The following is a 27,857-nucleotide window of genomic DNA, read 5'->3' on the forward strand; positions in this document are numbered from 1 at the left end:
CTACTCTGCGGCCTGCTGGCTCTTGAGCTTCTCTTCCTTCTCTTCCTCAGCCTCTGGTGGTGCTGAGGTCTCCTCAGGGCTCGTTTCTGAGCCCGATTCTGGTTCCAGAGGCAGCGAGGGAGGCTTTGCAAGCGGAGCTGATGCTCCAGCACCTGGGGAGAGAACACACGTTAAGTTACTGCATGACTGCCTGGGGTCTGACCATGGGTTTTGCCCTTCCAGGCAGATATGGAGATACTGCAATCACTGCTATTAATTACTCTCAGATTTCTTCTGCCTAGCATTTGCTTATTGATAACACTCAACTCTTCTGTGAGTTATCCAGCCAGCAACCTTACAGTCCCCAAAGTGCTGCAGGAGGGAAGCTAATGGGAGAGGAGCTCATTATAAACATAGGAATTAACTTTAACGAGGCAAAACGGTTCTACTGAAGCTGGGTTTTACTCAAGCTGGAGTCAAACCCACAGGATTGTTTTCAGTCCCCAGTTCCAGCAAATTCAGGGACAGTTTCCAGGCAGTTAAGTAGCTACTTAAAGAAGAAAATCAAACCAGTATTTTGTTTCAGCTGACAATTGATGTTTACGAACAAGCCTTCTCTGGATCATGAAGTCCTTCAGGTAAACTCTAAATTCCTGTTATTTCTCAGCTTTTCTGGCTATGTCTTCCCTGCATGGAAAGCTCATTCTATGTGTGAGAAATGGAACAGGTCCTTAGGGGTGCACCAAAGAAAGAGGCCTGGATTACACAACCTACTTTTCAGATCTCAAGACCTCAAGCCCAAGCAAATGGAGCCTTGCCCATCATGGATCAGACAGGAGGGGAAATGTCACTGGCTTACCACAGCCCTGCAAAAGCACTCAAAGGAAGGGAGTTTTCTCTTTCCTCTCTCACAGCTCTACTTGAAAGGGAAGCAAAGGAGAATTACCTGGGGGAAGCCGAACTGTCTTCCCTGCAGCCGAGGACATGGCTTGGCCCAGGGCCTGGTTAGAGCCCAAAGGCTGTTGAGTGCTGGAGGATTTCCCTGACGCCACAGCTCTCTGCTTGGATTTGGGCTCTTTAGAAGGCTTAGTCCAGACCAGGCTCTCCCCAGCCTGCAGGGCAACTCCCATCTTCTGGGCGACCTCCACCATCTTCTCAAGAGGCAAGAAGAGAAGACCATTGTAAAAAAACAGGAACACTTCAGACAACAAAGGCAACAACAACACACACACACAAAACAACCAAAAAACCGAGAGCTGTGCAGAGGTGGCTACTGCCCTGGTGCTCAAGGGAAACATCTCTGCTAATTCATTCCCTCAATTAAGAGGGAATCTTCTCTTGCTGTGCATTGATTGGAGAACAGGGCTTCAAAGAGCAGAAATGAAGCGGGCAGCTCTCAGCAGGTGACCGCTCTACTTGGAAAATCTCATCAGCAGAATTTCTTCCTAATAATTGGACTGGGAAGTCAAATTTCCTCCTCTGTTGTTAGCGTGGCTGCTCGGTTCCCACTGACAACCGTTAGGCACCTACCTCAGGGTCAAAGTCAGGAGTGCTGCTCTCCTTCACCGCAGTGACCTTCCTCTCCATCTCCTGGTACTGGCAGAGGGCCCCCTTCTTGTCACCCTGGTTGTACAGCAGGACAGCGTAGTTCAGGTTGACGAGGGGGTTGCACCTGCAGCAAACACGAAGGGCTCGAAGAAGAGCTCCAGAGCTCCTCCACAGCAGCTGTTAGCCTCACTAGGATGCATTAACCTCCAAAAGCAGCTTTTCTTCTGGCATAGCCAGGAGTGTGAGCAAACTAGAGAGGTTGAGTCCCTTGGCTCCGTAATTGAGAAGTGAAGCTCTGGGGGAACTCATCCTTGTAAACCAGACTCGACAAAGCACTCTGCCTATTCTTCAGCAGTCTGAATTCCACCCTTATGTTGGAGAAGCAAACGTACATGTCTTATCCAACAAAGAAAGAAAATGCGAGAGGATCAAAGCCCCAGCACGGGAGCTCATGTGGATGCTCAGCTCAGTGAGACCTGGAAGAGCAAAGGCTGGATTTGGCCCGAGCAGGGGACGTGCTGTGGAGGGGTGCCTGGAAGAGCACTGTCTGACAGCAGCTCCCTGCAGAGGAGCTGCATCCACGTGTCGCTGCACGCAGGTCTGTGAGAGAGGCTTCTGAGCATCAAAAAATATGAGTGAGAGTCTGGTGCCCTCTCCTGGAGTGTGCCTGGGATAACTGGAGGCACCCAAAGACTCCAGCACCCACGCCAGGGCAGGGGCAAGGCAGAGGGTGAAAGTTCAGGAGGAGGGGAGGCTTCTGCCAGCAGTGCTCAATGAATAGAAACTGTCATCTGCAGACCATGACTATCCATTCTCACTAAGATATGTGATGGGGCTGGAAGAAAAAAAGACTATGCAAAGAAACCTGGTTGCATTTGCAACCACTGGTTTGCCTTTAACTGAGAAACTGGAACCCTGATCCCTCCACAGGAAAAAAAAACCCTCCTCACTGTCTGTGCCAAAGCAAAGGAAGTGATGAATGAAAAAAAGAAATAAACCCATCTCTGTACCACTCTCTCTAAAAACCAAGAAGCCAAAAAGAAAACGCTAACCCCCAAAGCTACAGAATGAAACACAGAGGAGATCAGACAGATCTGGAACAGTTTTAAGATTGACTGAACCTCACTAAGCTCATTCGCCCTGAAAAGCTGAGAAGGAAAATGCCAGTTAGAAAATCAATAGCTAAATAACCCTAGAAAGAAAGGACAGCTCTGAGCTGGAGGCAGGAAGAAGAAGTAACACCTTTTTTAATGATTTTTCCATTCCAGACCCCAGCAGGGCACCCAGCCCAAATGTCCCAATGCTGCTACAAACATATTTACAGCAACATAATTCCCAGAAAACATTTTGGAGTGTCTCCCTCACAAACAGAAAGGGACTATGGCATCAAATGCTACTTTTGCAAACCTGCTGCCCTTCCTAAGGGGCCTCAGAACTTCCAGAATTCCCCAAATAAAGCCTGGCCAGCCCACCTAGGTTAGAGAGGACAGAGGAAAAGGGACCAGCATCTTCTCATGTCACCTTGTGGTGGCCACTGCAGATGGAAAGTGCTTTTGCCACAGCTCTGTGGCCAGCAAAGGGACTCCTGGGCTCAGGAGCACCATGCTGGTTAGTGTGCGGGTACAAAAATACACAGTGAAGGAGGAGAGGGGAGGTGAAATTTGAGATAAATTTGGTTTTCTGCCTGAAATGATGAAATACCCCAAGGTTCACCTTCACATTTCTGAAACCAAGTGCTTGGATTTCAAGAGCTAGGCTGCAAACACAGACCTTGCTAACAAAACAGAGGAGGCAGGACCACGCTGCTGCCCCTTCTGAAGCTTTATGCTAAGTTCCTCCTGGCTAAAACCATCCCTCTGCCCAGTTCAGAACAGGTTTTTTCCCAAGGATTGGTCTGAAACAAAATTTCCTTTATATTTTTCAGGGCTGACTTGAATTTATTTTTTTTTTTTAAAAAAAAGGTGGTTTTAAAACCATTACTTGCACAACTGCAGGAACAAAAGTGTTCTCCTACTGCAAAATGTTTAGGGTCAAAGTAGGCAGAAGGACGACGAAGGAAACCAAGGAGGCAAAGGCATGTGGTCACACGCCCAGCAGCTCTGCTGAAGACTCACTTGTCCAGTGCCACAGCCTGCTCATAGGAACGTTTGGCATTCTCGATGTCTTCCAGGTTCGTCAGAGCAACTGCACCAAGGCAAAAGGGACAACCCATAAGCTGATGTTTCACAGGGCTCTGTCTTTAGGACAGTTCTGAATGTTGTTACGTGGTACAATAAGTGCTAGCAGGGTTGTCTGGACTGCTGTCAGGATTAACCCTCAAGGTCACTTCTGTCTCGCTTGATCATAGAACCATTATGGTTTGGGTTGGAAGGGACCTTCAAGATCATCTCGTTCCAGCCACGCTGCCATGGGCAGGGACACCTCCCACGAGAGCAGGTTGCTCAAAGCAGCATCCAACCTGGTCTTGAACACCTCCAACAATGGAGCATCCACAGCTTCCCTGGGCAACCTGTGTAAGTGTCCCACCACTCCCAGAGTGAAGAACTTCTTCCTCATTTCTAACCTAAACCTCCCATGTTCCAATTTGAAGCCATAGCCCCTCATCCTAGCACTCCAAGCCCTTGTAAAAAGTCCCTCCTCAGCTTTCTTGTAGGCCCCTTCAGATACTAGAAGGTCACAAGAAGGTCTCCTGGTAGCCTTGTAGTAGAACAACCCCAACTCTCTAAGCCTGTCCTTGTAGGAGAGGTGATCCCCAAAATGTCTAGTGTTGGAAATCCACACCCACCCCCTAGGCAACCCCAACCCAAGCTCTTACACACAGAAAGTCTTTTCTAACATTTAATTTGGATCTGACTGCAGTTTAACCTTCCTATTTGTAGTGAGAGAACAGAAACATTGAGATTTTATACCTACTGGGGAACAGCTTCTTCCTTTATCCAATATTTACTTCCTTCAGCCCAAACTTTCTGTCTGTAAAGCATTGTGTCCCCTGAGCTGGACACCCACCGGTGCTGGGTACCTGCAAGGAGCATGTACAGCTCTCCCATCTTGGGCTGGAAGTTGATGGCAGCACTGAGGAAGTGGAAGGCAGACGCATACTGCTGCATCGTCAGGTGGACTAACCCCAAATTGTACAAAATCTTCCAGTCAAAGGGAGCCAAGTAGTTTGCCCGCTTCAGGCAGCTGACAGCCTTTAAAAGAGGGACAAATGTGCTGTAACACAGCCCACCCAGAGCAGGCCTCCTGTCTGCTACAAGAGGAATCTTTTCCTTGAGTGAAGTTAGCTACAGATGACAAAAGGAAAGAAACCAGCTACTTACTGCCACGTATTTCTTTTTCCCAAAGAAGCACATCCCAATGTTATTCCACAGTGGGGGGCTCTCGGGCACGGAGCTGGCAACCACCCTGTATTTGGAGAGGGCAACATCAAAATCCCCATGGGCCTGCATCATGCTGCCAGCTGCCAAGGTGGCCTGTGAGAGAAGACAAGGGTGACCAGCAGAGGAGCCGCGTTTTCCCAAATACAGCAAAAGACAACAGGAGAAAATGAATAAGCTAAAGCAAACTCAAGAGCAACCATTGCATTTTTTCAAATGTGTTCTTCTAGGGCCTGCCAAGACCAACAGTGGGGAGCAGATGGGGACTCTAGAAGTTCCCAACATATAGCAGAAGACAGGTGAAGAAGGGACTCAAGTCCTGCACTAGCTTGATCATAACTGCCTCAGAAATATTGCAATGTGGCAAGTGTTTAGGGTATGTTTTGGGGCGACAGCAGCATCTCCTAGGATCTGAGTCTCTGAGAAGATCTATGCACTAAGAAATTCTTTTTACCAGCGAGCACAGGTAGAAATTATTTTGGTGCAAGTAAGTGGAGAAAATATACACTCCAGCAAGCTGTATGCAGCAAGGCCAAGCCAGCCCAGCTTACACTGACTGGCTGATACTGCAAATTAATGGCAATATGTAAGGGAAAAAAAAACCCAAGCAATTACAACACACTATATTTAAACCCCACAAATGAAGTCTTTTGTAATATTTCACAGCAGCAAGTAAAATTTTTAAGTGCAAAGGTGTTTTCACCATGCCACTTGGCTTGCACCCATCTATCATTTGTCAGCCACACGTGTCAAGAATAAAAACAGGCAGAGAGAAATGAAGTAACATAGCTAAAAAGGGAAGTAGTTTCACAATCTGGAATGAAACCTAGATGCCAAGCTCAGCTTTCCAAAGCAGAGCCAAGGAAAAGTCCCATTTGTACACATCAGCGTTATCAGCAGCTGGGAGAAGAACCTAACACAACATCACTTGTGCCTCAGAGTCACAGGGACCTGGACGCAGCTCTCGGGATTTTTGAAACAACATCTAGAAGATTTTCCTTCCAAAGTAAACCGCATTTGTTAATTCCATCTGATTTTGGTGCAACTTTAGACTAAAACCCAAAGGGATCAATTTACCAGCCCATGTTTTGCCTCCTTCCCCTTCCCTGCCTCCACACACAACCAGATTCCCACCCAAGGAAAGGTCCTAGAAATGTGTTTTGGAGGATGCTTTCTGGGCATGATCCAGGCTGGATATAAGAGGCAATATTTGGCTGCTGGAATTGGCCTCAGGAGGTATCTCATCATTTCATCCTTTCCCCTCCTCACAGGATACCTTGTAGTTGCCTGGGTCGTAAGTAAGCGCGTTCCCGAGGTGTTCAAAAGCCTTCTGGTAATCCCCAAGCTGAGAAAAGAAGTAAAGAAGCATCAGAAATTGAGGAATAAGGGGAGTTAAAGAGAACACATACTTGTTGAGCACTAGAATTTCTGGCCCAGTTCAAACAAATATTCAGGAAAGTAAATTTTACAGTGCTCCCGTTACACACCCATGTCCTTGTTTGATAATGAAAGCAAAAACAGAGTCTAAAAATTTCTTTTTCTGGGCTGGATTCACTTTTCCGACCAAAACAGGGGTCTTGATGTAGTTTGTGCTACTGATGAGAAGCCCATCTGTCACACCAGCAATTATTCTGATGCATCAGAGCCCAGCCCTCTGTAGTTAAGAGCAAGTGGGAAAGCTGGAGAAGCATTTTGAAGACTTCCGAAGGTGAACACGTACCCTGAGGTGTGACAAACCAAATAAAGGAACCACAGCCCAGAGACCTGGGGGTTAAAGTCACAGGACCAGTGTTACACTCATATTTCTTCCATCTTACAAATCCCACATCATACTCCCTTCTCAATCCACACATAGCTACCAAAGACATCTCAAGCTCCTACTGAATTTCCCTGTCTCCAGAGGAAGGCAATTTTTTGTCTCTCCAAGACCTACATTTGCTTCTTAAGCACCTCAGTGGTTTGTGGAAATGCTTCTGGATCTTTCCACATCAGCAAGTGGTGCAAGTTTTCCAGCCCATTGATCCTTTCAGGCACTGCTGCCTATTCTTCTTTGCTCATTTCCTCTTTGGGAGGCTTATTTTGGGAATCATCAGATGGTCCTCCCCACACATTTAACAGACCCAAGTGATAAGCATGCCTTTGTTATTGAAACCAATTCTGATTTCCTTCTGTGGTGCATTAACAGCAGCAATTTCACGGCTGCTTTCGGAGGAGAATAACTTGCTAGACTCCTGCTCCAGAAACAAAGTAATGATTCGTCCTGTCTTGTTATACTTGGGAGGATTTAGAACAGAATTAGGGTGCTTGCCAAACTCAATTCCTTCTCTGGCTCAAGGCCAGGAAATCAACTTGCTTTTAGCAGCAAAAGGAAAAAAGATCTGGAAAAGCAAGCTCTGTCAGGGTAAATGCAGTCTTTAAAGAAATGGGTGCAAGTTATAAGGAGGTGGATGGAAATTAACTCCATAAAATAATCCCTTGGTCATTTTGATAATAACTAAGTTCATAGAATAGTAAATGCTCTAGACTACCTGCAAATAAAGTAACCCCAGTGTCGTGAGGAGGTCTGTGTTCTCTGGAGAAAACCTGTAAAAGCCAGAGAGCTGTGTCACTTATGGGAACTTCTACGACAAGGGAAAACAGAACATGGAATTACGATGCTACATTTTACCAGTAATAGCTTTTGAAGACATAAATAAACAAAACAAACAAACAAACAAAACAAAACAAAACAAAAAAAGAACTAGCAGAAAGAGACACTGTACTTGTGGCCTCACTCACTTTCAAAAGGAAAGTTTTCAACTCATTGCTATCGAGATTAAAGAACTCTAACCTGTGCACTCACACTGGCACCTTTAAACCTCAACCAGAACAAACCCACCTCTACCTGGTGGTGGACATACACGAAATGATGACAGACTATCCTGGAGCTGGTAGCAGCAGCAGGTAGATGAGAATACACACAAAAAGAGAAAAACCAGGAGTGAGGAAGAAGGGAAAGGAGCTGAGCACTGGGGTAACCACATTTTGGTAAATCAGATGCTCATGAATGCCCTAAACCAAGACAGATTGGTGCTGAGGAGCAGTGGTGGGGTGGGAGAATCTCCCCAGGCACCACCCCATCTCCCCTGCTTTCAAACACAAATCACTCCAAGTGAACCCAGCACGTGAAACCCAGCAAACTGTTTTTTGACAGACTGGGGTCAGAGAGATACCCGGGGTTAGAGGCTTTTCCAAGATAAACCTTTGGGGTTCAGGAAGGCAGATTGGGATAGGTTTGCTCTCAGGCATCTCCGTCCATTTGGTTTTCCCACTCTTTTCTTGGCAGACTTTCAAACAGCCACCTTCTTCCCCGACACGCTGTCAGCAGGAGGAGGACTACAGCTGAGAGCAGACAGCTGAAGAGCCTCAAAGTGCCAGCTCTGCACAGAGATGCTAGAATTACCATTAGCTTTTCAATCACGTCCTCAATTCAGATCTGGGACAGCACGCAAATTCCTCCTGGCATAGGAAGGCATGTGGGCAGATAAAAACAGGATATTCTTACTCTACAGCTTTCTTATAGACTTCAATGGCTTTATCTGTCTCCCCCTCCATCAGGTGGATTTTTCCCAGCATCATGTAAGTCAGATCATGTTTGTTGAGCTCCAGGGCATTGTTTAGCTGGTCTCGTGCCTAAACACACAATCAGAGAATAAAACAAAAATAAAGAAGTGATTAGAGACCTTCATGAAGCAATAGCCCAAAGTAACCCTCAGCAGCTAGCAAAAGAGAACAGCTCACACCCCCAGGCTTGGGGAACCCAGCATGGCGAAACTGTTGGAGCAAGTCCTGGATCAGGAGCCACGTGCTTTTAGGGACAGAAGAAGGCAACCCAGCGTGCTTCAAACCAAGCCAAGAGGCAATGACCTCCCGTGGAGGACAGGAGTGTGGGCCTGAACCTCTATTTGAGTTTGTACATCTCTCTGACCAGTACAGCTCTGACTGAGATGCCAGGAGGTCTCAGTTTGGAAGGTGTTAGTGCAGGCAACAAATCCCAAGCACGAAGCTCTACTCCAGAGCTTCTTGCTTTACAGCAATGCCTCCAATAGAAGACACAGCAGGGGTTTGCTGCAAGGGCCACAGGACTCCACCAAAAAGAGCAGCAGGGAGCAGCTGGGCCAAATTGGGAACAAAATGTTTCTAAATTGCTGCTCCTCACAAAACCATCAGCATTTATGGCTCTGGCTTTAAAAGGCTCAGAAACAGAAGCAGCTCTTGGTGGAGCAGAGCTGGTTTTCTCTCTTATTTGAGGCACCTCTTTGAGGTTTCTCAAACATTCCCTTTAAAACCAGAAATGCTTCTCATTCAGAAAAAGCCTCCTGACTTCCAATGAGACCAAGCTCTGTTTCACTCTTATCCACCTTTGCTTAATTGCAGCTGACTCAAAGTAATTCAACATGCCAGTGAAAACAGGGACAGCTCAGAACCTTTTCTTTTTAATAAAACCTTAATTCTACACTTCTGCTCCAAGAAACAAACAGTGAAACAAAAAACTTCTTTGATACCCCTCACTGCAAACGATCCACTTCCATCTATCAAAGAAAGTGAAATTCCTGTAAACCCTGGTTCCCATTTGCCAGGTAGGTAAGATGAGCATTTGTGTTACCTTGTTGAAGTGTTTCAGGTACATGTAGCAAACGCCCAGGTTGTGGCTGATCTCCTGTATGGAAAAAAAAAAAAGCAACAATCAATAAAGAATCAGCACAAGGTACAAAAACCACACTCCATAATCTGCCAGGGGTAACAGCCATCCCTGAGCCCAATGGGGACACCCCTGTGCCTGCCCACACCCTTCTCACTTTGCAGATGGACTAAACTGATAAATCCAAGTTACTTCAGGGACCTGGTTTCTTCATGGAGATGTGTCTCAGCTCCCAGGGAGGCTTCTGAAACCTCATGGGTGCCTCTCAATCTGGCTGTCCAGTCAGGCTACGCAAAATGCTGCACCCACCTGGACAAAACCTGAAGATGTACCTCATTTTCCAAGCTAGAAGTCGAGCACCAGAGGGGCTGATATCCCTCAGAGTAGGAAGATCCCTAAGGAGGATGTGCGATGTGCTGGTGACGTCATAGGGATGGCTCATGCCTCTAATTCATCATCAACAGTTGAACTGACAAGCTCAGCACCACCTTCCCCAGCCCAGCGTGGTTTGAGGAGCTGAAGAGTAAGGTCTGCTGGCTCCTCCTTTCTATTCAGGTAAACATCTCACTGCTTCATCAGTTTAGACAGCCTTGACCTTTAAAAGGAAACTCTTATTTCCCCATTAGCCCCCTTAGAATGGTATTTTCCTCCACACAGTCTCTCCAGCTGTGGAGAACAGCAATGAATCCATAGCTCCTGGTGACTGCAGTTTGCAGAACAAGACGGAGAAAGGGAAAAGCACGGGCTGGCTCTGCTCCCAGTGCTGAGCCAGGGGTAACTGGAAATAACAGGTCAAAATCCCCACTGTAAATAGGGTTATGGCCTGCCAAGCACAGCCTGGTTAGCTATGGGATGCAGATGTGAAAGACCCACCGTATAAATGGTTTCTGAGAGCAGCTAATTTAATTATTGCTCCTCTAGCCATCAGCCACATCTTGCAACAGAGGTAATGCTGGGAGGAAAAGGGGGAACAGGACCTGGGGGGCTTGGTGGACAGTCAGCTGAGTATCAATCGGCAGTGTGCCCAGGTGGCCAAGGCAGCCACCAGCACCCTGGCTTGGATCAGCACTAGTGTGGCCAGCAGAAGCAGGGCAGGGATCATCCCTCTGGACTGGGCACTGAGGGGGCTGACCCTCGAATACTGGAGTCAAGTTTTGGGCCCCTCACTCCCAAGAAGGACATTGAGAGGATGGAGCATGGTCAGAGAAGGGGAACAAAGCTGGGGAAGGGTCTAGAGCCCAAGTGTGGTGAGGAGCAGCTGAGGGACCTGGGCATGCTGAGCCTGGAGCAAAGGAGGCTCAGGGGAGACCTTCTGGCTCTCCACAGCTTACTGACAGGAGGTTGGAGCCAGATGGGGGTTGGGCTCTTCTCCCAGGGAACAACCAACAGGACAAGAGGAAACAGCCTCAAGTTGCTCCAGGGGAGGTTTAGGTTGGCCCTGAGGAACAATTCTTTCCCTGAAAGTGCTGTCCAGGGCTGTGCCAGGCTGCCCAGGGCAGTGGTGGAGTCCCCATCCCTGGAGGGCTTTCCAAGCCATGGAGATGTGTTCGGAGGGAGATGGGTCAGTGGGGACCTGGCAGGGCTGGGTGAACACTTGGACTTGGTGATCTTAAAGGTCTCTGCCAACCAGAACAACTCTATGTAACATTCTCTGCTAGTTTGAGCATAACACTTTTCAAAAATGTTCTGCATGAGAAAATGTTTCCCAGTTACCCAAGCAAGTTTTTATGACAACTGAGGGCTTCCCATAATTCCCTTAACATCTATTATAAGGCTATGTTAGCACTGACACTTTGCAAAGCTCCACACGTGGCTGGATTCTCTGCACCCCAAGGCAAGATGTGGGATTTTGCAGGTAGAAACGACACCTTGCTCCTGTGCTCCAACCCAGATGCTGCTAAAAGGCAAAGCCTCCCAGCCCTGCAGCTCCTGCTCTGCTGCGACTGCAGGCAGCGTGAGCTCACCCCTGCCTGGAACAAGTTTGCAGCTGCCCTTGTAAATCTGCAGAAGCACCTTGGTGCCATGATAATCTGCAGCTGGCTGAAGCACTCACCCAGTCCTTTTCGTTGAGTTTAGCTGCTTCGTTGTACACTTCGATGGCTGCTTTGTGCTTCCCCAGAAGAAACCTGCGAAAGCATTTCTGAGTTTAGTTTTACTTCCCTTTGAAACCCACCTCTGCCAGTGAAAAACAACCAGGAGTTTGCCAGTTCTCCAGAGATGAGAAGTTCAGTCTTGGAGATGTTATAATAGGAGTGCTGCTCCCTTTCAGGTCAGCAGCTGTGCGAGGGGCTGAGGCACTCCCTGCTGTTACTGGAGAGGCAAGGGATGAATTCCCAGGCTCTGCAGCCTGCTTCGTCTCAGAAGAAGGAGACAAGTGGTCTAACGGGGGATGTTCAGAGCCAGAAAGGGGACCGTAGGGTGAATTTACACAGCTCAGGTCAGTACCCTTTGCTCTGGACCTAGAAATCAGCGTGTTACCTCTTGTTTAAAGCACTAAGAGAAAGGAAATACAAAAGGCAGATGACAGAGGTTCTGCTTCTCTAAGGGTAAACCCACATTTTTTGAGCTGGAGTCAAGTGTTGGTAAGGAGGAAGGTTGTTTGGAACTAAGCACCCTGGGATTTCACTTGATGCCTGGGAGAAAAACAAACAGTGGAAGGTTCTGGGTGGCACATCCACGAGCAACACCAAATCAACACTCACAGGGACCGTGCCACCTGCTTGAGGTTGTCGGCGCTCCGAGGGTTCAGAATGGAACACGTCTGGAAAAGTTCAAGAGATTCTTGAATCTTCCCCTCCAAGCGAAATATCAAAGCTGTTAAGACAACAAATACCAGCACATTAGTCCATTAGCTGCAGGTGCAGGAAAACTATGCCTCTGGCAGCAGGGAAAGAAGGGGGAGTACAGATCTGGAATGATGATGCTCATTTGGTCTTCCTCCCTCCTGCAGCAACCTCAGGCAGAAGCTGGGTCTGAGAGCAGAATGACAATGCACGTAAAGGACTCCTGCATGCCTGGAAAAATTCCTGATTTTCAGCAAAAAGGCAGCTTTAAACCCTGGCCAAGTGCTTGTTTAAGATGCAGTCTGGACTTCTCCCCTACCCAGCTTCCACAGGCTGCAGTACATCCTTGGCCACCAAATCTCAGCTGTCTCCCACCATAGCACTTTGAATTGCAAGGCCGAGTTTTGGGGCATGTTTTTGTCCCATGTTTTAGGTGGCAGGACAGGAGGGGAAAGACCATCCTTAAAGCAGACAGCAAGACCACAATCACCCAAAGTAGGCAGCTTGAACAGAAAACATGCATCTGTAACACAACCACACACAAAACCCGAGCACAAACCAGTGAAGGCCAAAAGCCCATGGTCCAAGGGGGAACTGATGACAAACTCCTCATCAAATATTTTTTCCACATGAATTTCCCTCTTTCTGTCACCTGCTCCCTTTCTTATTGTTCATTCTATCTCAGCTCAGAAGTTGCTTGAGCAAAATTCAGACTCTTGGAGGCTTCCTGAGACGTACCTTGAACGTAAACTGCGTATTCACACAGCCCGTGAGACTCCTGGAGCTGCTCTTTGATGACAGCCTGAAACGACAAAGTGCAGAGCGTCCAAACCAAATGCAGCCTCCTGCCTGAAAAGCTTTTTGGCCGGGTCACCACTACCCCAGTACTACCGGCCACAGTTCTTCCTTGTGGGGTGGTAACAGTGGTGGAACACACCCACCTGGTCTGGAACAGGGACAAGAGTGCAGAGAAGAGTGCAAGCTTGTTGCCATGTGTGCAGAGCATCATGCCAGGAATTCTGCAGCCCTTTCAGTATTTCTCTGTTCATCCCTATTACCAAGGATAATTAGGTATTACCTGGAGAAAATGCCACGAGGCATCTCTGGAAGCATCCTCTGCTGATAAGGGTATCTACTCAAGGCCATTTATGAAGAGATAAATCAAACTGGAGCAACTGCAGCTGAGTCAGTGAAAACCAAACGAACAAATGAGGAGCACAAAGGAAATGGGGGAAAAAATGATGAAAATGTAAATTCTTGCTGGCTGCATTCACGCAGCTGACAGTTTGGGGTGCGGGTGCAGTTTGGCTACATCCCATAGTCACACATGACCTGAAACAGTAAAACTCGGCAAAAAGAGTGACCTCTGGGAGGATGAGCAGTCTGGCCATGAGCCAAGAGCATCGTTTCTGCTCCGAGACTCCTCTTTTGCTCCAAATTTTTGCCAAGTGTGTGATCAGTACCAGCCTTCCCTGCCTCCAACCTGAACAGAAGTGAAAACAAGGAGAAGTGAACCTCAAGAGAAGGAAAGCAAAGTGAAGGCAAAGAGGGTTCTTGTGGAGAATCCTCATTGAGAAAAAGAAAACTGAAGAGAGGAAGTGAAAGGAATAACAACTGCAGACCGCCCTTCCCCTCATCTCTATAATAGTCTTGACAAAGTCCATTATTTGAGGACATTCAGCTCAGACATAACCAAGCATCTCCCGAATACAGATACTCTGCATTGCTCCTTCTCCACAAACCCAGTGCCTCAGAGCAAGAGAGGGCAACAGAGAGCTGTCTTTCAGCCACCTGATGAATTCTATAAACCCTACAAAAATCCCCCAGCAAAAGGCCTTGAGCTGAGAAATATGATCTGTAATCTCAGCTTTTCCTCTCAAGTTTATTCAGCTCCCCGATAGAATTTAGACATGCTGGCAGGAGAGCAACTAAGAGAAGCAGAAGATTTCTGCTGTGGCAAACAGCCTGGGATGAATGCTGGGGAGCCAATGTGGGTAAACAAGCTGGGGTTTTGTCACCTTTTAGATCATGGAAAAATAGGGGAGCTGAAAAAACCATGTTAGAGAGGAAACATCTCAAAGCACTGAGTGGGAAAGACGGTCCAGCAAAATTCAGAGCAAAATTTTCTGTTTAGATCACTAGCCCAACTTTTGTTTATATCTATTTAAAGCAAAGCAAAATCAGAGAGGAAACCACTCTATTGACCCACAACCCTCCAGCTCCATTAATTAAGAGCTAAATGAATTTCCTCCAGCCTGCCACCTTCCTAAGCACCCCCAGGAGTTCTCCAGCTGAGAGAGACAAGTCCTGACCAACCCTGGTGTTTCAGGCACAAAAAAGTCTTTTCAAATCTTTCTGGAGGCCAGAAACAGAAAGACAACTCTTATTTCCCTCCTCCTGCCCACTGGCACATCGTCTTCAATAGCTCATGTTCATTTTATAAGCAGAACACTATTTAATAATAGATTTGCTGTTTCCTTAGTCCAGTTACTGTCAGAATCCCAACAAAAAAAACACTTCCAAGCTACCCACCAAACCCAGGAGAAATTAAAGGGTGCAATGCATCACGTGTAAAATGAAAGAATTTTGGTCAAGGGGAATCAAGATCTTATTTTTAGACTTGGTTGGAATGGTTTACTCAATCCAAGTGTTCTTCATTGCATCTCTGTAGTACCTTCAAGAGACCTGGACAATGGACATGGTCTGGAAGACCCTGTTCATCATTTGGAACATTCCTTCTTCCATTTTTCTTTCAATTTTTCCACTCCCAAAGACATACCGAGCTCCCAGAGAACTGCACTCACAGATCCTGAAGGCAACCAAGGATTTGAGAAGATTACAGTTCTTTTATTTGCATTTTCTCCTGTTGTCCTTCTTGAAAAAGAAGCCAGGAAAGCGAGTGGTTTGAAAATTGGTCCGAAAACTCTTGTTTCATGATGTCAGTAGAACACTTGCTAAATGCAAAGTCCTGAAAGCAGCTCTTACCTTGCACTCGTCGTAGTCTCTGCGAACGTACAGCAGATAGATCAACCAGTTTTTCCTCTCTAGGACAGGGATCTCCAGTGCTGTAAATGTAAAAATACCTTCAGAATCCAGATCAGACTGACGAGCAGGCAACAGGCACAGGACGAGGGACGTTTTGAGCCACCCCACCCATAAGCACAACACAACTAATTCAAGAGCTGCTGTTGTGCTGGGTGGTGCAATTCTTCATTTGACTTGAGTGTGGACACACAGAATCATGGAATCATCCTGGCTGGAAGAGACCTTCAAGATCAAGCCCAACCACTAACCCGGCACTGCCAGGTCACCACTACACCACATCCCTAACATAAACAGTGTCTGCTTTTATTTTGTTTCTCAAACTGATGGATAAAATACATTGTTCCAGACAGACTCTAAATAAGACCTCTCAGCAGAAAAGCACCACCACAGAAGACTGGAGGCATCAGCTCCTTCTGGGGCAGGTACTGAAGCAAACAGCTCCAAGCACCAGCTACCTGCACGTTTTGATGCTGGAATCAGTTCTTCCAAACATGCAAGAAGCAGCCTGCAGGAAATGAGCTGGAGTCACATTTTGGAACTAGGGCTGAAGAATCAAAGGTCTTGAAAATAAATTCCTGGGAGGGACTGAGAAGGAAGCGGGTGATCCAGATGAAAGGAGATTTGGGAGATGTTGCTGGGCTGAAGGTGTGAGTAATTTAAGAGGTCAAACTTAGCTCTTTGAAACTGTGAAGGGACTAAGAAACATCAGAGGTCTGAGCCCTTGTGAAGCTCCTGGCAGAACACCGGATTTGACGCAGAGGAGGAGGCAGCCCTCTGCTCCAGCACGTCAGTGGTGAGGAGCTCGCAGCAGTAATTATGGCAAATCACGGATGGATGTTGCTTAGCGATATTCATGTTGGGTTCAAAGTTTAACACGCTGCTGTGCATTTCATTATGGCTTGAAACCTATTGCTTCTTCCTCAGCTCCACTGCTCAGATGCGGGTAGCTGAGAGGTAACCATGGCAACCGGCAAAAAAGCTCCATGTCTGCAAGTCACTATTGTGACAGGAGCGTAGGAGCGCAGCGCGGCGAGAGCTGCACAGGAGCCGGGGCAGCGGCGAGGGTGGGACAGCCCCAGGCCACCTTCTCCCAGCCCCGTGGAGCACAGCATGGGCCCACGCCACCGACAGAGATGCGGGCTCAGCTTCCAGCATCCACAAGAAATTTCCCAGGGAAACTGTGGATGTTCCACCCCTGGAGGTGTTCAAGACCAGGCTGGATGGGGCTTTGAGCAACCTGCTCTAGTGGGAGGTGTCCCTGTCCATGGCAGGGGGATTGGAACGAGATGGTCTTTAAGGTCCCTTCCAACCCAAACCATTCTAGGATTCTACAAAACCTTGCAGCTGGAAGGACTGAGTCACGTCAGGAGGTGTTATCAGTGCCAAGTGTTGGTATCTTTTAGAAAAGCTGAGCTTTACTCACACGAGCACTGCACCTACAGCTGGCAGCAAACATCTCTCCAGCACAACCAAGTCTAGTATCACTGACAGCACTTAAAAACACTGAGGATTGGCACAGCTGTTGAAGACAGAGAACATTCTGTAAAGCCATTCCAGTCTCGTCGTTAATTTTTTTTTCTTAAATACCAGAACATGCAGCCAGATTTGTGCTAGAGCTGGGATTGAAGCATGCACCCCAACAATTTAAGGGCAAACACCTCCTAAAGAAGGTTCAACTACCCTAAAAACAAACAGAAAAATCACCATCCAAACAAAAAACTAATCCAAACAAGCTAAGCATCCAGAAATGCACAGACCAGGGATCCAAACGTTCTCAAATTCTGCTCTGCTCTGTAATATCTGTGTCTTTCTAAGACAGACATTTTAATATGTGTGTGCCCAGCTCAGATGAAAGGATTTCTGATGACTTTACGTTTTCCACTTAGCCTTCTCACAGACAAAGCACAAAGGGAAGACCTAAGAGGCTGCCTAAATAGCTACAAGTGGATTGAAATGGTTTGTTCCATACGCAGCCCAGAGGGCTGCTGCTCTGAAGCCCATTGAGGGGCTACCTAAATTCATGAACAGATTTCTAACAACTTCCTTGTGTAAGTTATGATGGCTGCCAGGGTTGGACACGTGTCTGAGACCAAAGAAGGTAGGAAGTGCCTGGGTACAAGTAAGGATTTAAGCACAGACATGGCAAACTCTATTTAACCATTATTCTCCTTTTTTCTTTTCTTTTACCCTAAAGAAAGCAAATTGAAAAAAGGGAAACCATCGTGGTGTCTTTGGAAAATTATGCTTAGAAGGATTCATAGATAAAATTGAATCTCGCATCTGAATACGAAACAAACACAAAGTTTTGCAGAAGAAAGTTGATGTGCTCCCAGAGCCTATTCCAGAAAGTCCATGTGAACAGTTTCACCCTTTTTCTGAAGAATTCCAACATAAATTCTGGGAACCAAATCTGCTGCAGATCCTACAGAGGACTGAGAACAGAGGAAGGACACAGAAATTGGGAGAAAATTAATAAATCTAATACCCCCCAAAAAAGGGCTGTGGGATGTAAAGGCTTACCAAGCTCTATACTCAATTCAGATGCAGAAAGAAGTAATACTAATTATTTATACAGCTCTCCAGAGCCCCTAGCATCTTAACCTGCATCAAGCAGTGAGATACCTGCTTCTGGTGCATGTATCTCCCCAGGGTTTGCTCCCCCAGCCTGCTGACAAGGGCTGTCCCCGTGCAAAGGGTCACAGCAGTTTTGTGAGGAAAAGGGAATGATAAATCCCTGGCTGTTTGGGACTCTAGCTCCAGAGAAAGAGAAGAAAACCTTCTATGCCTTTCTGAAAGGACACAACTCAGTCATCACCGGTCCTAATATACATGTATTTTTGCCAAGATTAATAATTACCCACAGAGTACCTAAAAAAATCCCTCACCACAGAGATGATGTGGGTCACTGAGCTCTTGCTGCATCTACCTGAACAGCTGAGGTAGGGCAGGACCCAGCCCCTGGTGCTGCTGCGAGGGGCAAAAGAACACATAGAAGCACCAGCACCACGCCTTGGTCTTCTCAACCACATGGATGATGGGGAACAGTGGAAGCTCCACGTGGCACAGAATGGTTTGCAACCTCCCACCAGCGAGCTGGGAACACATAGTGCCACAACTAGCCACTCGCAGGGTATCACCATGGGGAGAAGTCACTGAATTTGGCCTCACCAGGAGGAGCTGAGCACATTCACCGAGCTCCTGAGGCTGTCCACGTTGGAATTTTCCACCTTCTTCACTACATGGACCTTCTGAAGTTTCTCATCTAACAGCTGTGGATCACAAAATCATAGAATGGCTTAGGTTGAGATGAGGACAAGACTTTTCTCTGTCACTTTTTGCAGAGCCCTCCCAAATAACCCAGGCACTGCAGGGATGCAGGGACTACAGGTTAGAAAATAGTAGTTTATCCCATTCTAGCAGTGGGGGAAAAAATATCATTATTTCCTCTAGATCAGTCTGCTTCAGGCCAGTCCAAGGAAACACAATTATCCAACAACCTGGTATCTCCAGTGAAAAGAGCTTATAACTCACATAATGATCTTTCAGGCTCTCGTTTCTGGAATTACAGAAGTCCAGTCTCATTAAGCAACTGCACCAGGGAGCCAGGCACAGAACCTGTGATGAAAGACCTCAGCCAAGAGACAGGCCAGCTCCTTTGAAGTGTGTTGGGATGGAATTCCAAAGGGAATCCCTGCTCGGTGGCCACTGATGGGTTGCACAACCCCCTGGCAGCGCTAGGATGGCTCTTTCTGGCAATGCTCCTTTAAGGAAGCCACTGGAGTGGGAAACCCAACAGGATCAGAGTGAGATCATCAGGTCTGAGATCACCTCTCTTTGCTTTGTTCAGCCTCTTACAGATGTTCTCAAAGGGCTGGGGGAAAAAAAAAGGAATAATATATATATAATCAGCTATTCCCTTTTGTGTAAACTTCCCTAGGAAACTATTTTATGCTTGCCTCTTCATATTGGGTAATTATAGCTTTGATATGAACTATCAAACGGGGAAGAGGGGGGTTTAGATTTAATAAAAGGGGTTTGGAATTGCTGTAAAGAGAGGAAAAAAAAAAAAAAAAAAGCCCCAGAAGGCTCCTGGCAGATTTCATGGGGGCAACAATTGCTAAAGCACCAGCTGTCCTCTTAAAGAAACTGCTAGGCTCAAAGAGATCATTTTTGGGGTGAGCACAGCAGGCATAAAGTGGATTTCACAACTGTGACCATCAGGCAGCTTTTCAGCTTCTTTTCTCCAATGTGCAAACTGTCAGCTGCCTGGAGCATCCTCAGAGCCTTCCTGTGGAAAGCACAGAGCAGCTACAGCTCTCAAGAAGAGGCTGAGGACTCACCAGTTTTAAAAAAAAAACAGATCAGAGCCCAGCCCTTCTTCTACCACGGCTTACTGGAAAGTTTGAGCCCCACTTCACTCCCCATCCCTCCAGCTCCACAACTCAACTTGCAGAGAATGGCACAAGAGCAGCAAAAAGAGCCTGGAGGAGGAGGAGAGAAGTAAAAGACTCAAGAAGTCATGAAGAAGAACCTGATATCAGACCAAAATCCATAGTAACCTAAACCAGACATAACATACGGCAAAAAGAGAGGTCAGAAAGTCTTCAGGAAAGTAATTAAAAATATTTTTTATTTTTAATTCTGCAGCAGCCTCAGGAGCCATAGTCTGGATCCACTGCAGTAGGTACCACCTAGAAGGGTAAGGGTATCCAAAACGTGGATTCTGACTCAAGTGTCCCTTTCCAAGCTCTAATTAAAAACTGTGTGTTGTAAAGCAGCATTCAAGCACACAGGTATCTGCAAAATTAGTAAACACAGAGGCAAGGACTCGAGTCTCATTTGGAGCATTTGGCTGTTAAAGAGAGTTGCACCAAGGCAGAACTTGATAAAATGCTTGGTATAAAGGTCCTTCTTGGAGTGAGGGGCACAAAACCGACCCCAGGATTCAAGCAGCAGCCTCCTCAGCGCCGAGTCCAGGGAGATGATCCCTACCCTGGTCCTGCTGGCCACACTAGTGCTGATCCAAGCCAGGATGCTGGTGGCTGCCTTGGCCACCTGGGCACACTGCTGCCCGCGAAGTCACAAGGGAGGAAGGTTACCATCTGCCATCATCAGGCAAGGCTCACTCTGACACACAAAAGCAGGACTGATCTTTTCACTTGGACTTCTCATTTTCATGTGATTCTGGTCCCCAACCTAACAGCATACTCAACACTATAAAGACAATTCACTTGCCACCGCAGGAGAGCATCCAAATCTCAGAGGCAACACAAGAAAGTCCTTCAACACCAACATCCCCTCCATTCCCAAGTCAACTTCCTGGAGATGCTTGCCAATGTTATTGCCAGGGTTTCAATTGTTGCCCTTGCAAATTCCTTGCTAGGCTGGAGCAAGGACAAATTTAACAAGAAATTATTCAGATGCTCAAAGACTTTGACTGAGACCGTAGAGATATAAATATATTACAACTCTGGAAGAAAACCAGTCCAGGAACATGGGTCCTCCTACGCCCAGCTCCGTCCTGGGAGTTTGAAAATGAAGACATCACGTACTCAAAACTCAGTGATAATGAAAAACAACTCCAAAACCCACCATCCAGAGGAGGTTGCCTACGCTGCATTTTGGTGTTTGTGTCCACAAATACCTGTGAAATGGATGGAAATGACAGGAAAAAAAAAAAGGAGAGTTTCTGCTGTAGCCCTTGTCTCCGCTGAATCTTCTTCCCCCTGGTTTCCCTTTTGCAAATTGCTTCTGGGATGCCTTTAAATCAAACAATAAACCCATATGGTTCCTCGTTATTTACAGTCGGCTGGGGTTAATAAAAGTCATCATCTACAATCCCAGTGCAGGCAAGAAAGCTGTAATTCATAGCTGTGATCTTACTACCATGGATTAATAGCTTCAAAACACGCCGGGAAAACTGGAAGGAGGCTGAAAAACAGCAGCAGGTTGGAAAAAAAAAAATTCCCCATTTCCGACTCTACACCTCCCCCTGCAGGAAAACTGGCCGAAGTTAGATGGAAGAGCTGAAAATTTGGTCTTAAAGGTGATTTATATGCTCGGGCAAAGGGGAAAAAAAAGGGCATTTGCTGCTGTTGGTTTACAGTGCATAAATCTTGGAGTTTCTAGCTCAGCCTTCAGTACTTTTTCTGATTGAAGGCATGGAAAGTGCTGAATTACTCCGAAGAAAAATGGGTTTATTTACAAGACAAATACCTTCACGGATTATTCCATATAAATGTCTTCCAGTACGTACTGCCTAAGTTTAACCTGAAGGTAAAGTGGGAAGATCTTGAGATAAACACACACTTGGGACCCCCCTGGACTTATCAGTGTCACAGTGAGGTTCCCAGAGGCAGAACCAGTTTGGCTACTGGGAAATCTCTGTTAGCAGATTCTTTCTGTCTCTTCTCCATTTGAATAATAGTTTTCCTGCTTGATGCCTTGTGTTCTTGTAGGCAAGAAGGAGAACGAGCTGCCCTTGGGTGTCTATTTGCCAGTGCTGCGCCTAAATTAGGAAATGAGGAAGAAGTTCTTCACTCTGAGGGTGGTAAGACACTGGCACAGGTTGCCCAGGGGAGTTGTGGATGCTCCATCACTGGAGGAATTTAAGACCAGGCCCGATGGGGCTTTGAGCAACCTGCTCTTAGTGGGAGGTGTCCCTGCCCATGGTTGGAACGAGATGATCTTTCAGGTCCCTTCCAACCCAAACCATTCTAGGATTTTATGAGAAATACAGGAGGTAGAGCCCATCTTTGCAGAGGGTTTCTGAATAAACCAGCTTATAAATAGCACAGGAGATATTAACTGGTGATTTCTCACCATCTCCTCCTACAGCAAAGCAGGGATGGAAGAGATTTCCTCCACAGACGAAGCAACGCTGACTGCAGCCAGTCCCTAAATAACCCTTGTAACCAGCTTCTCATTAATTCCAGTATCAGGAGCATGGTAGTTTGGGGATTTTCAGCCTAATCCTTCCTTTGGCTTCAATTCTTACGCTTAGGCTCTTCCTATCCACAGCGTGAGGCATTTTACACAGAAATTGAAACTAAAATCATTATAAGGCATTTGTAATAAAAAGCTTTCCTCTTTAAAAGGCAAAAATAAAACTGTAACGGGGAAGAGGGCCACAATCCAATGCACAAATCTCCTCCAGACTCGCTGCCTCAGGCTGAAGTTTCCCCGGCTGGATGCCTGTCCCTGGATGAATATTTGCACAGGCAGATATTCACTCGTCTCCACGGCACCGAGGTCTGAACAACACAGCCTTTAATTACAGGGGCACGCTGACAATTACAGGAGCACGCTGGGTTTTCAGCACCTGCTAATGCTAAGGAACAGAAAAATCAATCGAGGTCAGAGAGGGAATTAAATTGTTGAGAAATAGAAATAAAAGAGTTACTAAATCTACAGCATCTGTTATGCAGCTTAAAATGTCCGTGGCAAAAAGGACAGAGCCTGGAAGGAGTGAGTGAAGAGTCTCTTTCTGAAGAGATGTAAAGTTGGTCACGAGACCAGAAACCTCACTCCGATTGCTGTTGCAAGGATGGAGGTGTCACCTACCCAGGCTTCCACTGAAGGCGCTGAAGGCACCCACTGCACACCCACCCTTTATTTTTGGCTGTGAAGATGTGAGAGTGGGTATATCCTGGCAGCAGCCAGGCTCTGGCTAGGGAAATGTTGCTGTATATGTGCCCACTAACTGAAAAGGCAAGATCTCAAGCACTGGAGAACCCAAAATGTTCTTTTGCCAAGCAAGTATTGTCTCTTCAGAGACTTTTAACATGTAATGGATGGTTTGAGTATGACACAGAAGGAAGGAGCTTGCAGCACCAGGGCATTCATCCGTGGGATTTGACAGATGAAGATCAACCTGACAACTGGCTACACGATGAACAGCAGAGCTCTCTTTTATTTAAAAAGCCCTCAGTGAGCAGTTCTTTTTCCCAACAAGCCCCATCATTCCCATGCCACGGATGATGTTGGAGAGCTGGCCTAAGCCAATGTGCAACCATGTCCCTCAAGACCCAAAGGCTCCAATTCAAGTTTCACAGACAACATGAATTCTGACATCCTGGAGTGGGACGCATCTCCTTTAATCTAAGTGCCTGAAAATTAAGAGATGTGAGTTACTGTCCATGGGCTGTCTTTAAGGTGAAGGAGAGGAATCTGCATCCTCAGGGAGCAGCCAGAGGAATGACATCAGGTGGACTCCCCACCAACTCCATTGGGAGCACAGGTGAGCTGCTGGGACTTGTTCTACACCAGAGGCATCTCGATTCACAAAGATAAACCTTGTCCTTCCTAAATCTGTTACTATTTTTATTAGATTATTTTTCAATTCCCAATAGGACCTGCCATTTCATCTGCAATCAGCACGCCCACAGACAAACGTGAAGTCGAATGCTTTAAAATACAAAAGAAACTTGTATTTTCAAACCAATTTAGATGTTTTTAATGCTATGCTGCGATTGTACAGTCAGGGCCTGGGAAGCTGCGCTATCGTACTTCACCCTCCTCCTGATCCCTATCCAGGCCAATGTATTTCTTAATGATCAAATTATCAAAAGACATTCAGATTAAAGTTGCTTTCTACAAGAGGTGGCATTTTTCATTGCCTAATTAATTTTGTGACAGGCTTCAGCAGCAGATAAAGATTTTCCCTCTTTATCGAGAGGAAACAAAGTAAGTCGACAAGTGCCAAAAGACATAAAACCAGAAGAGAAATGACAAATCTTCTGATTTAAAATCGAGTCCTAACATTTTACAGCCAGGACAGAAAAACACCCACTGCTATGCTGTCTGTCCACAGAGGATTCCCTGTTCCTGGAATCACAGCTGTTGATGTACCCACACGAGAGGTCAGAGCTGGGCCGGCACACTGACGCTTCAACAGTACCAGTGCTCTGTGCTGCAGGGATTACTGAGCTGTTATTTTGGGGAAAAGAGGATAAAGTGACGTATATTATACAATTAATTACCCCAAAACAAGCATTTCTTTTTCATCTCCCTAGTGAAGACTAACAGCTGCATCGGATCCTGAACAAAACACACACGGCCCTGCAGAGGGATGAAAACACCAAATTCTCTGGTTTTAACCTAAAACAACGATGCCATTACCAACTAATCCATGTTGTTTAGAAACCATTTTCAACCCTCAAGGTTGGGGGTTCAAAAGGGCTAAAAGAGCTTGGCTTGCACAAGGCCAAAGGGAAGCCAACTGGTTCGTGGTGATACAGGAACTGCATTTGCTCCCCCCCCAGCCACGACACAAGTGCCTTTTCTTTTTGACACGCTTAAAAAGTATTAATTCATTTAACTCAATGGGCTTGGTTTTTATCTGGATTTTTCAGGCAGCTTTGCTCTCCCAGGTTGAAAAGCAGCTTTGAAGCCAGCTGGAAGAATGGTTTCCTATCAGGAATTCAGAAATGCCTGGCTCTGTAAGCTTGCAGAATCAACTCCTTGGGGCAGCAGAAAGTTCCTGCTCTTCAGAGCTCTTGAGCCACTCAGATCCTGACAGGATCTCTCAAAATATTGGTGGGAGCAGGAGGGATCATCATGAGCACCTCCTAACCATCACCACGAGCTGTACTGCCCATCAAACCACCACGGGAAGTTATTTCTTATATTTGAGCTAAATATGAGAGCAGGGGATTTAGGTGGCTAAGAATAACATGTGCTGCTTGACACTATTTCAAAATTCAATTAAACATTCAATAAAACTCAATAAACTTCCCCTGTAAGATGCAAAACGCCCTGTCAGGGTGTAACTTTGAACCACCCTCATTACCACCAAGTTTCAGAACCACAACCTCAGCTCTAAAACACTTTTACTTTGTACACTTGCCTATTTCTAGTCTTTCGTTTATCTGCAATAGCCAAATCTAATCACTCTTTGCTATTACTGTGTAGAGGGATGCTGAGCAGCGAGTGTTTATCACTGATAAACCCACTCCATCAGATGTTTAAATCTTGGGGCTGTCAGTTCCTTTGTCTCTGAAATGGAGAATGTAATAAAAGCAGAGAGAATTTCATTTCCACCCTTTCAATGACCCACAAGATATTTTTCCTACTCACACATGTAATTATACAAGACAGAAGTGGAACTCACCTAAAAAAAACCCCTAAGATGAAGACTCACAAGCCCTGAAGAGTTGTTTCAAACTCTAGGAAAAAATACACCTCAAAGCATCCCAAAACTATCCCAGTGCTCCAGACTGGAGAGAACATTTAATCCCTGCTAATATTCCCATGATTCACACAGAGAAGATTCTCCCGCTGAAAATTATTTACCTGACCCTTCCTTGGGGAAACGTAGAGGTGGCTGGTAACAATTCAGAATTCTCCTTCTTCACAGCCTAATGGATTTCTCACCCAAATTCTCTGCAGTGACTCAAGTGAAATCTACTTTCTTTTGCTTCGATGCCTTCATTATTGTAGATAAATATTTAGGATTCCACCCTGTTGTTAAAAAGCCATCACTGAAACTCAGAAAATCCCAGCTCTAATATTTGTGGGGAAATCCAAACGTGTTTAAAAATGTCCCATTAACCTCTAAACTGTTATTAGACAAAGACAAGCCCACAATTTCCTTTCTAAATACTTTTTTCCATGATAAAGTGAAATAAATTCAGGTTATGTTCCACAAAAATCGACACCATCAGTGGATATAAGCACTTCTCCTCTACAGCATTATCAGATACCACAAAATGACTCAATTGGCCCATGTGGCAGAAGGGAAGAGGGAAGAAGGGGGGCAGCCTACCTCAACTTAAGCCCAGTAAAGCCTTTAGGAGAAGATCTGATTAATTTCAAATGCAGCAGGGAGATGAAGACCCCACCTCCACAGGCTGATATTAACTTTACAGCCCTTGAAGGAACAGAGCTCCCTTTCTTCTCCCCTCCACTGCTCGGGGACAAAACACCAACACGGGGCGAGTTATGGATCTTCATGTAGCAACAAAGGGAACTGATTCTCAGAGCAGCTCTCCCCACGGGGGCAGAGGACAAAGTAATGAATGGTTTGAGCTATGAACATTTCAGCTGCTGAAGAACGGTTGTCACCAAGCACAGCTACAAGCTACTTCCACCAGAGCCTTACATTTAGATTGCTAGGCATAGAGATTTCTCACCTGAACGCCCAGCACCTTTCCCCAGCACACCAGGGTCCTCTCCAGACCTTCCCACGTCTGTTGAACTCACACCACCTTCCCTCTGGGCTGACCTGTCCCAACACAGACCTGCCTGAAAGCCACACGATGGATCAGCCCTAATTTAAGAGCAAATTCTGCCTCCTAACTCCAAGTTCTTGTTTAAAAGCTACCAAATCAGGTAGCTAAATGCTGGTTCAAGGTTTCCATTTTCTCCCTGGGGATGATGGAAGCACCCCTGCGAGGAACACGTTTCATATTCTGGGACTGCTGGAGATCCATGGATCTCCACCAGACTTAATTTCATTAAGATGTTCTAGGAAAAACCTATTTAAAGTAATTTTCAAATAGGTTTCTCATCCTGTCATGGGAAAAAAGATGCTCTCCTGTCCTGCCCAGCTCAACAGAAGCCCCCAGAGCACCACCTCCACTCCCTGCCCTCCTCTCCTACGTGCCCCCTGCACCACACCCACGCACCAAGGACCCTGTTACATCACTCCCGACCACAAATCCCTTCGCTGCCCTTGTTTCCCAGCGATTAAGGAGCAGGCAGCTCAGATCAGCTTTCTCCCCCTGCACGGAAAGCAGCATGCTCACATGTGAAAGGACAAAGCACAGAAGCTTCCAGGCTTTTCATTTCAGAGCCACCTGAGGCACGCCAGATACTGCACGTGCCTCAGTTTACCCGAAGAGACACAAAACAGAGTTACAGCAGTTACAGCAGTCACAGCCTGGCTATATTCTGCACCAATTCTTTGCTCAGCCTCAGATTTAGAATCATTAAGGCTGGAAAAGACCTCTAAGGTCATCAAGCCCAGCCATCAGCCAAACACTACCAGGAGCACTAAACCATGTCCTGAAGTGCCACATACACACGTTTGTGCAGGCTGCCCATGGAGGTGGTGGAGGCCCCATGCCTGGAGACACTCAAGGTCAGGCTTGATGAGGCTCCGAGCAACCTTCTCAAGCTGGGGATGTTCCTGCTCACTGCAGGAGTCTGGACTAAATGACCTTTAAAGTCCCTTCCAACCCAAACCGTCCCATGATTGTATGATGCAGGCTGATAGGTAGAATAAGTCAACTAGAAAGAGTCCTAGAAAAAAGAACTTTACTCAGCCTTGGGAGTCTGGAGTCTCGTAATTCCCCACTGGACGTTTACTTCTTAGAGACAGTGACACACGATATAAAACAACACCTTAAAACCAACCTGCCCAAGGAACACAATTGTATCTTCAAACAAACCTTTTTTAGGATAGGGTTTTAGAGGTCCTGTAGCTGCTGGCAACGAAGAAAC

The 27,857-nt window shown here is 46.4% G+C and overlaps 1 protein-coding gene across 1 annotated transcript; it reads right to left on the reverse strand.

Annotated features, from left to right (window-relative positions):
* BBS4 (Bardet-Biedl syndrome 4) lies at positions 1–27,857 on the reverse strand (the record flags this gene model as incomplete). The annotated part of the gene is made up of 15 exons (XM_008947235.1): positions 1–152; positions 926–1,130; positions 1,510–1,651; positions 3,642–3,711; positions 4,547–4,718; positions 4,848–5,000; positions 6,181–6,249; positions 7,433–7,487; positions 8,449–8,576; positions 9,550–9,603; positions 11,639–11,711; positions 12,288–12,399; positions 13,107–13,170; positions 15,354–15,433; positions 27,806–27,857. Coding segments are annotated over 15 exons (1,581 nt in total), but the record flags the coding sequence as incomplete, so codon positions are not given.

This window comes from Merops nubicus, unplaced genomic scaffold (genome assembly GCF_000691845.1).
Source record: "Merops nubicus isolate BGI_N331 unplaced genomic scaffold, ASM69184v1 scaffold13969, whole genome shotgun sequence".
Taxonomy (NCBI): Eukaryota; Metazoa; Chordata; class Aves; order Coraciiformes; family Meropidae; genus Merops; species Merops nubicus.